Source organism: Ipomoea triloba, chromosome 3 (assembly GCF_003576645.1).
Source record: "Ipomoea triloba cultivar NCNSP0323 chromosome 3, ASM357664v1".
Lineage (NCBI taxonomy): Eukaryota > Viridiplantae > Streptophyta > Magnoliopsida > Solanales > Convolvulaceae > Ipomoea > Ipomoea triloba.
The window spans coordinates 19,908,374-19,923,942 of record NC_044918.1 but is presented as its reverse complement, the minus strand read 5'-3'; the positions used below and the strand labels follow the sequence as shown (position 1 = coordinate 19,923,942).

General features: G+C 30.1%; 2 protein-coding genes across 2 annotated transcripts; one reads left to right on the top strand and one right to left on the bottom strand.

The window, feature by feature from the left end:
* Positions 1-5,605: 5,605 nt before the first annotated feature.
* On the top strand, positions 5,606-8,188 carry LOC116011986 (phosphopantothenoylcysteine decarboxylase subunit VHS3). Its single transcript, XM_031251439.1, has 3 exons — positions 5,606-5,881; positions 7,463-7,521; positions 7,615-8,188. Exons 1-3 carry the CDS (start codon positions 5,753-5,755, stop codon positions 7,949-7,951), a joined length of 525 nt encoding a protein of 174 aa, XP_031107299.1. The 5' UTR covers positions 5,606-5,752; the 3' UTR covers positions 7,952-8,188.
* Positions 8,189-11,517: 3,329 nt separating this feature from the next.
* On the bottom strand, positions 11,518-14,167 carry LOC116012381 (triphosphate tunnel metalloenzyme 3). Its single transcript, XM_031251905.1, has 2 exons — positions 13,514-14,167; positions 11,518-11,834 (listed from the first exon to the last, which is right to left on the bottom strand). The coding sequence occupies exon 1, from the start codon at positions 14,128-14,130 to the stop codon at positions 13,522-13,524; it is 609 nt and encodes a 202-aa protein (XP_031107765.1). The 5' UTR covers positions 14,131-14,167; the 3' UTR covers positions 11,518-11,834; positions 13,514-13,521.
* Positions 14,168-15,569: the final 1,402 nt, after the last annotated feature.

Below are 15,569 nucleotides of genomic sequence, written 5' to 3'. Positions count from 1 at the left end.
ATTTTGATTTTTTTGGTAAACTAAATATGAAAAATGATATAAAATTTAATAATAAAAAAGTTAATAAGAATAATATCATCTTTATTATGTTGCTGATTCTTGTATTTGTCCCTTTCCAATATTAAGATAAACACCTTCCATTAGTAGATCACATTCTAGGGATGGGATTTTCCTCCCTTGGGTTTAAACTTTAAAGTTGAAACTTTCTAAAGAGGAAAATCATAAAATTATAGCAAGAGGAAATAGCATATTTTGGCAAAAACTAAAGAAATTTTGTTTGGTTTTTGTTTTATGTTTTATGTTTTATGGTTTTTTTTTTCTTTTTCTTTTTCTTATGGCATCTTTTGAACGTTGACACTTGACACAAGATCCTAAGCACTCAAACTGCAACCTATTTTCTTTTATTTATTTATTTACTTTTTTTAAAAAGAAAAAACTTTTTTTTTCTTATTCCTTTTCCCACTCTTTAATTCACCTTGTGGTCCAGTGGGATCAAACCCTTCCTTTTATACGGGAGGTGGTGGGTTCGAGGTGGTGGGTTCGAGCCTTAGTGAAGACAATACTGACTCTTGTGCTTCAATAGGTTGAGAAAGTAGTTATGAACAGATACATTGTAATAGAGTTAGTAGTATTCAAAAAAAAAAAAAAAAAAGTTACTAGCAATCTTGCATTTATTTTCACAGTTAATTTAAGGGGAAAAAAAAAAAGAAAAAAAAACCTTATTTTGACAAGAGGATTGCTAAATTCCTCTCTTACATTTAAATCCTAATATTGACATCCTAAAATAACATTAGTTGACTGGTTTTTGTTTTAGTTTTTTCATCCCTTTTTTTTTACTGTAAGATTAATCTATGTTCGGTCATCAACAAAGTTTGACTGGTTTTATTATTATTACTAGTTATCACACGCGCGTTGCACGATTAAACCAATGTCCAATGCGTATTTTTAAATTAGTGTTCCTTAATTGGTTAAAGTAGTCATATAATCATGAGAGAGAAAAAAAATGCTAAATTAATAAAAATCAAAGAAATAGTCTCGATGCTTATATATTTTAATAAAATATAACGAAATTGTAAATAGTTAAATTGCAACTAAAATAAGTAGAAACAAATAAACCACTTACATGGGAGCAAATGGAGTGCCATCATTGTCACTTGTTTGGACACCAGTCCGACCATTTAAAATTCATGTATAATTGTATTTGTGATCAAGTACTTTATAGTTCGTCCGGATAGGTTTGACAATGACATTTGAGATGATGTACCATTTGTTGGTTTGTAAAGTGATATCATACATTCCAATGTCATTATCAAACACTATTGATTGAACATTTGAACCCGAGTTCCTTGCATTTAGATATAGCATGTACAATGATGTTTGTGGTGAATGAGAGCATATTCATAATAATAATAATACTAATAATGATAAAAATAAAATAAAATAAAATAATAATAATAATAATAATAATAATAATGATGATGATGATGAATGAAGAAAAATTTTACTATTTACTTACTGTTTCATCCTCAAGTATGATGAGCATATACTTTTTCTCAGGCGTTCCAACAGCGTTTTTTAGTTTGTTTTTCTTAATGACATGAACTGTACAACTCCAGCCCACAGTTTGTGTGTCAATGTCAATTAACTTTACTGCATTTGTCATTACTAATATCCTTGTGTCATGGAAATATGTTCATGAAGGATGTTATGAAATAATATGATGGAACCACAACATAAATTCAAAAACCATAGATTAGGGAGTTAGGAGTAACTAAAATGTGTAGATTATAGAGGAATATAATGAGAACAACAACATTACATACAAAGATACAAGTACAGATGAACAGATTATACAATAGATATATTTACATAACGATATTGAAGTTATACTAATTAATGAGTATACCATCATTAATTTTTTTATAAAAAAAAAATTGTAATCATTATGAGTACAAATACAAATATAGAATTAACATGATAGTATTCTGACAATCATACTTATAAAATGTCAAGTAGATGGTGTATTGCACAATATGTTAGGTTTAATTTTGGGTGAATACCAGTGAGAATGGGAGAAGTTTATATACTATTGTTTTGAGTAGAATAATGGTTTAGTTAGGAATCTATACAAAATTGTATTATAGAATCTTATTAAGACTTCAATATTCTAATTTTAAGTTAGGAATTTATACGGAATTGTATTATAGAATATTGCCAATTTGTTTGAAAACTGCAATAAAGAAACAAATTTCCTAAAGAATTTAATGTTAAACTTCCGTTATATTTAACGTAAAATTTGGTAAAATTATAAAAGATTAGCATATATTAGGAATTTAATTGGAGGTTGCACAATAACAAGAACACAAAGTACAATATGTTATAACAGACTATTAGACTAACATTTTTTTTAGTTCCAGTTAAGGATCTAAAATTATTGACTCTTATTATAAGTGTAGATGTAGATTATTATTATTATTATTATTATTATTATTATTATTATTATTATTATTATTATAACTCAAGGTTACATTTGTTCAAGAAAAAAATATGAATGTTATTTTTTATATTCGATCTTATGAATATTAAAATTAGGTGAGTTTAGTAAACATTAGTTAAAGCGTTATATGTTATAAACATTATTACACTAGTACTCCGTACTATAAATATATCTAAATCTAAATAAATAATATAATAAAATAAAAACATAATAAATGTGAATGAAGGTTATACCCCTCATTTATGTCCGTTTTTTCCGTTAAATTTTTTTGTACATTATGCTATAAAAGTTGTACTACATAATATTTTGCACAAATATACCCCTATCGTTATAACTTCCGTTATCTTTTCCAGTATTGTTACTATGCACATGCATCCACCATATATTTTCTTATATTCTTCAATAATAATAATAATAATATATACACATTATATATTTGAGTTATATGTTAGTTACTTTTTAAAATATTTTTTTGAAAGCCTTACTTTTTAAAATATAAATATCAAATTTATAAAAATGCTTTACATTATTATTATTATTATTATTATTATTATTATTATTATTATTTACTATAATTATTTAAACATCTAAAATCTAAATAAATTTAAAATTTTAATACTATAAAGTACTAATATTGGGCACCTATTTTTTGCACATCGCGCATAAGAAATACTAGTACTAATTGCCTTAGAGTGCACATTGTTCCTTCTTTCATAGCACATTGTTGTGCCTTCCAGAGCATTTTTTTAAAATTGTAAATGACGAACTTTTTTTTAAGACAAATTAATTTTGATCACTAATTACTAATTTGAGTTGAATATTGTTTGTTTGTTTGTTTATTATTTATGGTCGTTTATGATTTGTGTTGAAGATCCTATATTAAATTTAATTTTTTCAATAATTGTTTCACATCTTTGTGCCTCCAGTGCGCATTTTTTGCCTTATAGTGAACATTGTCCCTTCTTCCAAAGCACATTGTTGTGCTTTACAATGCACATTGATGAAGTTCGTAGGTGGCGATTTTTTTTTTTTTGAATCCGACTGTGATTCATTCTCATTTCTCACCTGCGGCTTTCTTCTCAACCCTGTGTGCCCACGCGCGTGCGCAAGACTTGTAAAAACATGGGCAATTTTCTTTTTCATTTAATTTTTTCCCTTCCTCATTTTCAATTCTAAAAAAAAAAAGTAGAATTTCATAATTTGGATCTCATTGCAAAGTAGAAAAATTAATAAATCAAACAAAGTAATTGGATTTCAATTTGATAGCATGGTTTTTCCAAAAAAAAAAAATAATAAAAAAAAATTGATAGTAATCTTACAACCTATAAACCAAAAACTCATATCAGTCCATTGTATTATTATTGTTTTTTTAAGGAATAGAATTTAATAAGTAGAATTGTATTATTTTTATTAATGTTACTAGTATTTTTACCCGTGCGTTGTACGAAATGAATTTGTTATAATATTTTAAAAATATTTGGATCAATATACAATTATATAAACTATAACATCGAATATTATATAGTACAATTGATGAAATTGGTTGAATCGATTATGTTTTCTGATGTTTTCCTTGCTTAAATTAGATGAAATAATTGTCCAATTACTTGTGAGATGTACGATAAATTTTTTATTATATATTTAAATAATTAAATTAAAGATAAAATTATAAAAAATCTATTATTGAGCGTGTATATTTATTTGATTATAAGATTAGTGTAAAGTATCACTCAATTAATTAAATAATATATGACTTGTTTGTCTACAATTATCTTAAAAAGATAGATATGTAATATGACTTATATAAGTATATTATTAGTAAAATAAATATGGAAAAAATGAGAAAAATTTAATTTTAATTATTATAAAAATAAATCCAACCACCATTAGCTTAATTACCATAATAATTATTAGGCAATTACACAAATATATGTGTAATTATTATTTTATACCTTGAGGATATTCATTTTCACCATATCGCATTTAGTTTGTTTTTCCTCCTCCATATCTGTATGAATTAATTGTAATTATTATAACAAATCCAACAACTCATATTTAATTGTAATTATACTAATATATGTGTAATTATTAGCTTAATTAACGTAATAATTATTATTGAATTATACTAATATATGTGTAATTAATTTCTTAATTACTATAATAATTATTAGGTAATTATACTGGCTGAAAATATTGTAATATATGTGTATTGAATAATATAATGATTGAAAATATAATAAGTATCCAAATACTTTTGATTTCCATTCCTGTTTTTCTACCATATATACGAAAATAAAATAAAAAAATATAAACAAGTATGTACCCTCTATATGTAAGTTGGTCAAAATAGAAAACCAATTATACCATACGAAGTACATAATATTACCAATTATGTTATTATGTTATGACCTAATTAATATGTCTTTCCTACACAGTATTATGTTATTACGTTAATACGTGAATATAAAAACAATATTACCAAATAATAGATATTAGTTAATTTTCATTTTACATTTTCTTACCAAATAAGTTTTATTAATTATTTGACCAATAAAATATTTAATTAATTGACTACAAAAATTTATGCGGGAAAATGAAATAGGAGGATTTTTACTTTTATACATAATATAGATATAGATTAATATGTCTTTTTTACCCGGCATTATATTATTATATGAATACGTGAATATAAAAATAATATTACCAATTAATAGATATTAGTTAATTTTCATTTTACATTTTCTTACCAAATAAGTTTTATTAATTATGTGACCAATAAAATATTTAATTAATTGACTATAAAAGTTTAAACGGGAAAATGAAATAGAATGATTTTAATATAGTATAGATTTACATAAAAATTAAATATGTAATTTTAAAATAATAAATTTTTAATTTTATTTTAAAAAAGCATCTATCATTCTATCCTCCGATAACATTATTATTATTATTTGCATATAAACCGTAACATCAATTCAAAAGAAAATGCCAGAAACCCTAATCTGAATAATTTCACCTTTCCTTTTTCCTATTTTCCTTATTTGCTCTTTTTTTTTTTTTTTAATTTTTTAATTTAAATTATTTCTTCAACCTGTTTGGACACTCAAAGCCAACCCTAACCCAGAACCCGCTCCGGCGCTCCCATTGTCCTCACCGCTCTGTTTCTCTCTCTCTAAATTTTCTCTGTGACTTTCTCTCTCTTCACTTTTTTCTGTAATTTTGGCAGATTATTTTCCCTATTTTTTTTTTAAAGCAATGGAGGTGGGTGGTTTGAGCTCAGAAGTGCCTGCCCTGACGGAAACTGTGGTGATGTCTGTGTTGGAAGCTGTGGTAGCTGAGACCCTTTTGGTTGCTCAGAGATCTGCTGCCTGTCTGTTCATAGTGGTATACACTACTTCTCATTCGCGCTGGGTTTTTGTGAAGCTTTGTTTTTTATTTTATTTAATTTTATGTGGGATTTTGATTTCTTGCTCTGTTTTTTCCCATTTTTAGCTTCTCTGAACTCCCTTAGCTTATCTTCCTTGCAAAAAAGTTTAATTTTTATGGTGTGGGTGTTTGATTTGCTCCCAATTTCTTTGTTTTGTGCTTGTAAAACACATGTTAAATGCCTCTTTTCTTGCAAAACTTTGTTTTTATGCTGTGTATTTGTAAACGGACTTGTGAATTACTTAGTTTATATGGAGGGTTGACAATTCAGTTTTTCTCTGCTTTGTAATTGATTTGGAAGGGTGCTGGTTAGCTTGGATTTTGCTCCTTTCTGTTGTTTTGGGCAAACTTTAAACAGGTTGTTCTGTTGAGGACATAACAGTTTTTGTTTACTTGCTACACTGGTTTTTAACTCCAAGTACAATCTGTTTACATAGATATAGTCAATTCTACTTGAAAACAGATGAGATATTGGTGCATTGACTCCTAAAACTCAAACTTGGATTTCACGAATATGGGCATCCAATGATATTTAGAATGACACATAACTAGTAGATCTATTTAACATATTTGTATGCTAGTTTTTGTTTTTTGGTTTCTTCAAAAGCAATTGGTCTGTGCTTCTAAAAATTTATCTCAGTGCAAGTACTTATCCCTTTTCTGGGGAAAAGAGCGGTAAAAGTTTGGTTAATAGTTGACTTAATGTAACTCAGCTGTACCTCTCAAGAAGAGTTCTCTTTTCAATAAAGTAGTCGTGCTATGAAACCCTTTTCTCTTTTACTTTACGTGTTTAGTGGTTGGTGGAAGCAAATTGCCCATTCTCAGGACTGGACATAGCTTGGCACATTAATCTCAGGATGTGTATATGTTCTATACTTCTACCCCTTTCCATCTTATCAGATATTCAGGGGCAACAAATCATATAGATCCTGCTTTTGTATCCACTTTGATGTTATAATCTTAGATATGAAATAGATTTAGTTACCAATTTACCATGCTATAAGCCTATAACTAATCCTATCTAATGTGTAAATTAATTGTTTTTTATTTTTGTATCTGTTGTATGGGTGTTGGGAGTGATTATTTATTGGCATCTACCAACTGTCTGTACATTTAATTACGGGAATTCTACAAAGAAGGCTGTGTTATGTTAAGTCAATATATAGAATCTATGAATAGTAATAGTCTGACGGTTGCACAGCTATATGTGAGGACAAAGCAAGAAATAATGACATAAATTTAAGTGTATAAATATAAATGTATAACTATTATACAAAGGCAGTTCTTGATCTTCTTTGTTTTATATATATTTTTGTTTGGTGGTGTTTCTTCAATCTTCTGTCATTGCAAATCTGGATTGATCCCTTCCACAAATTCATATTCTGATTTTCATCCTTAATTGTTTGCTATATGAATTTCTTGAATATGGTACTTTTTGTCTTTATAGTTGCCATTACTTACTTTCATTTATTATCCACTGGACAGAAACGTCCTGTTTCTTCGTGTTAGATTCCCTTATAAATGTTGTCATGTTTCCAGACGGGATGCCTTCTGAGGAACAATGGTGCGTTGCCAGATCTGTCAAGGGTGGAACAAAGGTAAGAATCATCTTTATTGTTATGTTACATCCGAGAAGTGGTGTTTTTCATTGGTAAATATCCGGAAGAACTGAGTTGAAATGATGCATTTAGGTTTCCCTTTGAGGAGCTCCACAAAAAGAACGAAGCTGAGGTCGAGAATAAAGATGGCAGTGATACCGAGGATGACGATGAAGATGACGACGGTGATGGTGGCGATGACCAGGACGATGATGATGCTGGGGATGAAGACTTCTCGGGTGACGAAGGGGGAGAGGATGACGATGAAGGGGATCCCGAGGAAGATCCCACAGCCAACGGAAATGAAGGAAGCGATGACGAAGACGAGGACGACGATGGAGACGAGGACGAGGACGGTGACGAGGAGGACGAAGAAGAAGAGGACGAGGAGGACGAAGAGGACCAACCACCCGCCAAGAAGAGGAAGTGAAGGTGTTTTAGATGGTGTTCATTCTACCTGCCTCCATGTAATGGTTGGGATTATATCTTAGTAACTAGGACCCCCAAGTTTAGCTTTGTCTGGCTCTTTGTAGCTTAGGAAATTGACCATCCTTGTTTAGACTGAAGTGCTTTTATTATGTGAGAGATTGTTGTGACTTGTGGTATATGTTCCATTTGATTCACTTTAGTTGCATTGCATTATTGATCAACTCTATCTTATTTTCAATGTTTTTACTTTTCAAAATTATTTTGTTTAATTTATACGTTGAGATTCTATTCTTTGCTTATTTTCTTAGTTGATATAATTCTCAATTTTTTTTCTTAAAAAAAAAAAAAAACATCATGGTTCTTGATAGTTGATATCACCCATTGGCCACATTGGATTTTAAACCATTTTATGGTTAATGTTTCAAAATTTTTATACTATGTTTGGTAACATAGTTAGCTTATCAGTTAATTTTGATTTATTTGACTATTTATTAATTGTTTGACTCTGTTAAGCAATTTAAGTGTTTGATTAACAGACTTTCAAAATTATTTCATTTGCAAAGCTCCAAAAATTGAAAAAAAAAAAAAAAAAAGTCATTAAACTTGAGCCATAAGTCTGATTATATTCATTATTAAAGTTAAAGTACATGTTTATGCTGTAGGTTCAAATATATATTACTAAATCATAGGATTTGTCAAAGATTCAGTTGGGTTGGGAATATTCTTTTGTAAATAGTCAACTATGTCCAACCAGCTTCATTAGTGTTGGCGTGTTGCATTAATTTGGTAGACCAATGTTATTTCCACTCAAATGACCATAGGAGTCATTTTCATTAAGCTTTACTACATATTACAAGTTTTTTAAATTGGGCCTATTGAAAATTCATAAGTTGAACTTTAAAACCGCTCATGCTCTAAAGACAGGTGGATGAGATAAATCGTGTGATATGTTTTAACTGACCTATAGACAACTAAATACTTATACACGGTGTCTATAATGAAGTCAAATTCACACTTTTTTTAAAAAAAATTCTTAGTAAGATTTAAAGTAGTAAATCCCTTTTTTGATCCTTAGTATGAGATGGGATCCAACGGCTTATTTGCCTTATACTATCGTACTGGAAAAAGTATTATGAAGTGCTAAATTCCAAAGTCAAATGATCATTCATCTTAAAGGGACAATTATTCTCTTTTCTTTTTATTTTTACTAAACTTTTGACCAAAGAGAAAACTTTCCATTACTGTTCTTTTTCTGGAAAAGAAAAGGAAAAAAAAAAGTTCAAATTAACCCTTGAATTACATACAAAAGTGTAATTAGACCATTCAACTAAAAAAAATGTATAACTAGATCTTCAATTGTCTAAAATTATGCAATTCAACTAAATTTGACATGTTTCTTAAGTTATCGTTGACGCAAGCGGTCATTCTATTAAAAAATTTATTTTAATAATTCTAAATAATAAAAAATAATAAAAAATCACCCGTCTTCATCTAATCACCTCCCGCCAGAGATGAAGACGGGGAGAGTTTTTTTTTTTTTTTTTTAAATTATTTTATTTAAAACTATTAAAATAAATTTAAAAATATTTTTTTAAAAAGATGACCACAACAACAATAACATGAAAAACATGTCAAATTTGTTCAAATTGCATAATTTTAGACAGTTGAGAGATCTAATTACTCTTTTTTAATAATAATAATAATAATAATAATAATAATAATGCTATTTGAGCTGAGATACTAGCGTCCAACTACTTGGTTGCTTTCTTAGGCAGCTTTATTGCTAAATTTTAAAAGTCAAATGGCAAGTTGTTAAGTTGAATATTTCAAATCCCTTGTCAATAAGGGCAATGCTTAAAGTCAACAACCCTCTCTCTCTCTCAATAATTGATGAAAGGGAAAATTACAGTACTACACGCATAAATTCTCCAAAATTATAAACACTCAACCTAAGCAAAAAGGATTAAGTAAATAAGAAGAAAAAGAAAAAAGAAAGATTTGTGGGACGTAAGCAAGCATTTGGTTCAAACTTCAAACATCAGAATAAGAATTGTAATAGGATTTTAATAGATGTAATTTATTTGTTGCCTTGTAGGATAGTAATTAAGAATGGGAATGAAAATAAATAAACCATTAATTAATTAAATATAAATAAAAACGAGTAAATATATACAAATATATAATGCATCTATATACACATACTTGTATGTGTAAATATATATTAAAGTATCATATTAAATCCATTAAAAAATGATTTCTATTCCAATGTTCAAAAAATAAAGTAAGGCTACCACATTATATTGTGGACCATGGTCCACAATGCATGGTGGACCATGATCATAGCTGATACTGCAGTTGTGTTAAATGGATACTGCAGTTGTGTTGAAAAGATACTGCAGTGCACGGAACAGAGGTCGTTCATCCGTTCAACACAACTGCAGTATCCGTTCAACACAATTGCAGTTCCAGATGAATAACACGGCCTCTGTTCCGCGTAACTGCAATTTCCTTTCAACACAACTGCAGTATCAGTCCAACACAACTGCAGTATCAACTATGACCCATGGTCCACAATATAATGACTGCATTCCTACAATTCACTCTCATTTTTTAAAGCGAATCTTACTGTCATATCATAACATTTACAATTCAATATCATTTTCTTTACATTCATAAAAAGACTGCCAAAACCTACTCAAGTTTGACTTTTGCCAATAGCCTATTAATTGAGCTTGCCGCATATAGGGAATGTTTGGTAAATAACTGTTAGTCGATTGTGTTAGTGGTTTGATTAGTTGATAGCATTAGCTGATTGGAGAAAGGTGTTTGGTCAATTAACTGTTAGCTGATAGCTGATTACATGCAAAATGACTTTCTCAAAAAGCTGATCGAAAAAGCTACTTTAAGCAATTTTTTGAATTTAATTTTGGAGCAATAAGCTGTTACAAAAAACTAATTAATCAAACACTTATATTAGCTGTTTAACCAAGTCAAAGAACTAATAATGGTCAAATAAATCAAAATTAACTGATAAGCTAACTATATTACCAAACGGGGTCATAATCTTCCTTTCTAGGGAGGAGCAAGCCTAAGGGAAGAGTAATGGTTTTTATGCCATATTGAAAGCCCATCCTTTTTCAAGGATGAGGCAAGCCTAAAGGAAGAGTAATGTTTTTTCATGATTACTACGTAGTAAAAGAATTTGAATCCAATATTAGAGTAGTAGACAAACATGGTAATTGGTAAAATTCGATGGATGGAGACAAAATTACCCAACATAACACCAACTAAATGTCAAACACATATGCTATCCATCTAGACCTCTGGGATTGAAAATAAAAAATAAAAAAAAATAAAAATAAAATAAAAATAAAAAAATGAAGTTAAAACTATAAAAGTAGAAAATGGAGCTCTAAGAGTAGGGTTCGAGATGTATGATTATTGTAAATCATAATGCTGAAAAAATATATATGTAGTAATTCAAATGAATGAGAAATTAGCAAAAATATCACACCATTCCTTTGTAGCCAAACCAATCAAACCTGTGAGTTCAACTGAAGAATCAAAAGACTTAAATCAGAAATTTGTATTCAGCGTTTTACGCAATTTTCAATTTGTACCAAATTTTAGTGTTTATACATATCGAGAAGTGAGAACATAATGTATTTGAGCATATCGATTCTAGAGCAATTGATACTCCCAAGTCCCAGAGGAACAACTAAACAGCATTTTTCTTAAAATTGTCATATGATAATATAAAACACATCAAGAAGATGAAATAGCAAAGTACCAATGGAGGGAGTGAAGCAAGTCCACTGGGAAAACAGCTTCCTTTATTTGTTGCTATGTCTTTCATTGTTCCTCACTAGTGAGCATTACTCAATCTGCAGGCAATGGAAGCAAATAAGTTAATAGGGAAGGCATAGTTAGCATAGTACATTTCCACAGCATATAGAGTAAATATGGTAAATACTACTCCCAAAAGTCTCAAACTTCAAAAATGAGGTCTTAGATACAATGAGTAGAAACAATTTTCACCAGACATTATGCAGCCTTTTACACTACTCCCTTGCAATTATGCAATGCGCCAAATCGCCAATGCACAAGGGGGAGATCCTAAGTCTAATCATGTCTCATACACACTATACGTTTTATAGCTGCCAAATTCAACATAAACTAGATGCATCAATTCCTGAATACAAAGAAAAGAAGTACAAGGAGATGGTTCATGGTTCTAAAATAGTTCATATCTAATTTCACGTCTCCACCAAAATATCACCAGACAAAAAAAAAAGAAGTAATTTTTAATCTGTCCTGAAATTGATCCAGACCCGTGACTGGCAACCTAAATCTCAGCAAAACCAGTTTAACTGTCTAGAGAGGCCCAATTCGTAAAATGTCTATTGAAGGCGCCCTTTCCTCAAACTTCCTTCTTCTACATCTCCTACTTTTTCCTCTCTTTAAAACTTCAAACGGTTTTTCTTTCTCAAATGTGGTCTACAGCTGGTAATTTGTAGGAGTTTTCAGTCCTATAGCAGTAAAGCATGAGTCCAGTGAGGTCTAACTGGCTCTAACAGGTGGTCCTGTAACGGTATATTTCAATAGGTTGCAAGGAGATCCTTACTAGAAAAAAATTCGTTTAATACAATAACACACCATCTTCCTCCACAATAAATTTCTAACCCATGATCATTGATCCCATCTAAACCATAACACTAATAAACAACCAGAACGGGGAGGCACACTGCCACAAGCCCACAACTACTACACCATTCGAACCCTCCTGCGTCCCTAATTATGGCTGGACTCGCCACGTACAATAACAATATCTCCCAACATGATCTAGCTTAATGGCCACTAAAACAAATGTCACCAGTACTCATAACTATACATACTAAAGCACCGAAAATCTGCACTTTTGTCTAAAATGGTAGAATTCCAAGCCAAATATTAGTACACTACGTAGTTGGTCGGAAAGTGGCTACAGGAAGTCACAATACACAACTTTATCAGTCTGGTAAAGATGATTTTCATGGTGGTCAGTGATACAAATGGTTAACAATGGAATGAGGTTTACACCCAAAAGATTATGATGGTGGCAAGGGCCCATATTACAACCCATCCTTGTTCCAAGGTTGTATTATACCAACTGGTACATATAGTTCTAAGAAAAGTAAGAAATAAGCATACAATTCATATCCATATCACGGTTTTTATTTCCACCAAAATAAAATCTTGAAACTGAAAAGATATGAATGCAAAAGGCAATTTCTTCAAAGGCCACACACAAATGAGAGGAGGTAAAAGACCTCAACATGAGAATAATAGACAAATAACACTTGGTGAATACTGGCAACTTCCAATGTCAAAATGTTATGACTACTATAGTCTCCCAAGTTATTAGCATTTGTCAATTACAAAACTGTATAATATACACTGTAAAAGACAAGCCCATAATGAACACAGTTATACCATGTAATCCAATGAATACATAGGAACATAAAGAGCATCAAAACTCAAATAACTTTTGAATGATTTATAGGAATTCATGAAATTGACTTACTATACATACTAAGGCAACTTCCCTGCCCTGAAAGTTGCAAACTTAGACTTCTCAGAATAAGAATACTCAACGCCATTCTCCTTCAAAAATTCCTCAATCATCCCCTTCACTTTATCTGGCTCCGTGCTCTCACATTCAATCTCATATAAAGTGCCGAAATCGTACATTGTTTCATCCACTTCTAATTTCATACCTTTCCACTCATACACATTCCTCACATTCCTAAACCCCCCTAACCCCACAAATCCCGCTTCCCCGACTTGGAATTCCTGTTTTGCCCTCCTCAAAATTCTCGAATCCACCTCAGCTAACTTCGCCGGATTCTCAACGCACTCGTACCCGGTTTTGGGGTCCAGTTCCTCCTCGTCCTCCTCGACTCTACTCACGCCGTTGACTATTACCGCTTTTGCCTTGAGGGAGACGACGCACTTGGGGGATTCCGAGTTCTCGTAGAAGCGGAGGCGGAGAACGGCGCGCTGAGAGCTGAGCTCCGCCGCCGCGCCGTCGAAGAAGGTGTTGCGTTGGTGGTGGGTTTGGATGTGAAACGGAGTGAGCAGTGAAAGGAGCTTTCGGTGCGAATCGGCATCAGGCAATCGGAGCTTCACTTCAATCTCCATCTTTACGGCATGGAATGAGCCTGTGTAAAATACACCTACCGTATTTACTCTCCCCTCCTACCGTATTTACTCTTTATTATACAGAACCCTAATTACCAAATTATTATAACTCAATTTTTTTTCTTTTTAGTCATTAACAAATCAAAATTATATTAATTAACTATACACAATTATTACTATTCATTAATATAATAATTACAATCATAAATAATTAGTTTAATTAAATAATTAGCAAATCATGAATATATTTGTTAAGTAGTATAGTTTGGATGTTCAATCTTAATTGTGGTACACACCGAATTGAATTTTTCTTCAAAAATTATTTGCATAAAATTAAACTCCAACTATTTATATTTATTAGATATATAAATTGGATTTATTGTTTTATTCATCCCAACATTTCAATGTTTTTTTTGAACTAAAATAAAACTAAATTTTTTGCCATGTGAATTTAAAAAATCAAGCCAATTGCCAAAGTATTCTACTATTATATAACATATGTATTTGTTTCAGTATCTTCTGGTATTTTGATTTTTTTTTAATAACTATGAATGAGCCTAAGTCTTAGGCTCATTCTCATTGTTGAAAAGTCAATCAAGTCTAATAGTTAGGCTCTTTTCCCTTATTGGAGAACCAACCCAATTCCTCCCAGTTTTGGGAAACCATGTTTCCCAAACTCCACGGTGAGTACTTGACTCGTTAACGATGATGTAGTGGAGACGGTAACGGCGGCGCGTTTTCCGTCTTTTTTTGAGTTCCTTTTAATTTTAGGCAAAAACTTGTGTTAAGGAGAGTTTTACTTTCAAATTTTACTCCTCAATTTTACTTTTTATGTGACGGATTTTAATAGAGTTATTTTTTCTGCATAAATCTTAATACAAGTGTCTATATCAAAATTTTGTATATGAGAGTTAAATATAGAAGTAGGCATAGCATTTTCTGGTCATGGATTCTTATATATAATAGAGGTTGGTTCGAAATGAAAATGTATTACAAAAATATAATACTAATTAAAAATAAAATGTTTGTTTTTTTTTGAGTACTATATAAAATGTTTGTTACTTATAAGAAAAATATATAATACTTGATAAAAAGATATAATACTTGATGAAGAAAAATGTAATATTTTTACATTTTGATAAAAATATTACATTTGTTTTCAAAATATTACGCTTTCATTTATGAGTAACAAACATTTTTATTTTGTCAATATTATATTTTCATATTATTATAAAATCTTATCAATTAATTATGATGTGTTGGATTATTAAGTTGATAGTTGATTATGTTAGTTATTTTGAGAATTAGTAGCATTAGCGATTCGTAAAGTAATAATAGGTAAATATTTAGTAAATTACTAAATTATTTTTTTTTAAATATTATTAACTCTATTATAATGCAGTATCTGTTCATAACTACTTTCTCAATTTACTGAAACA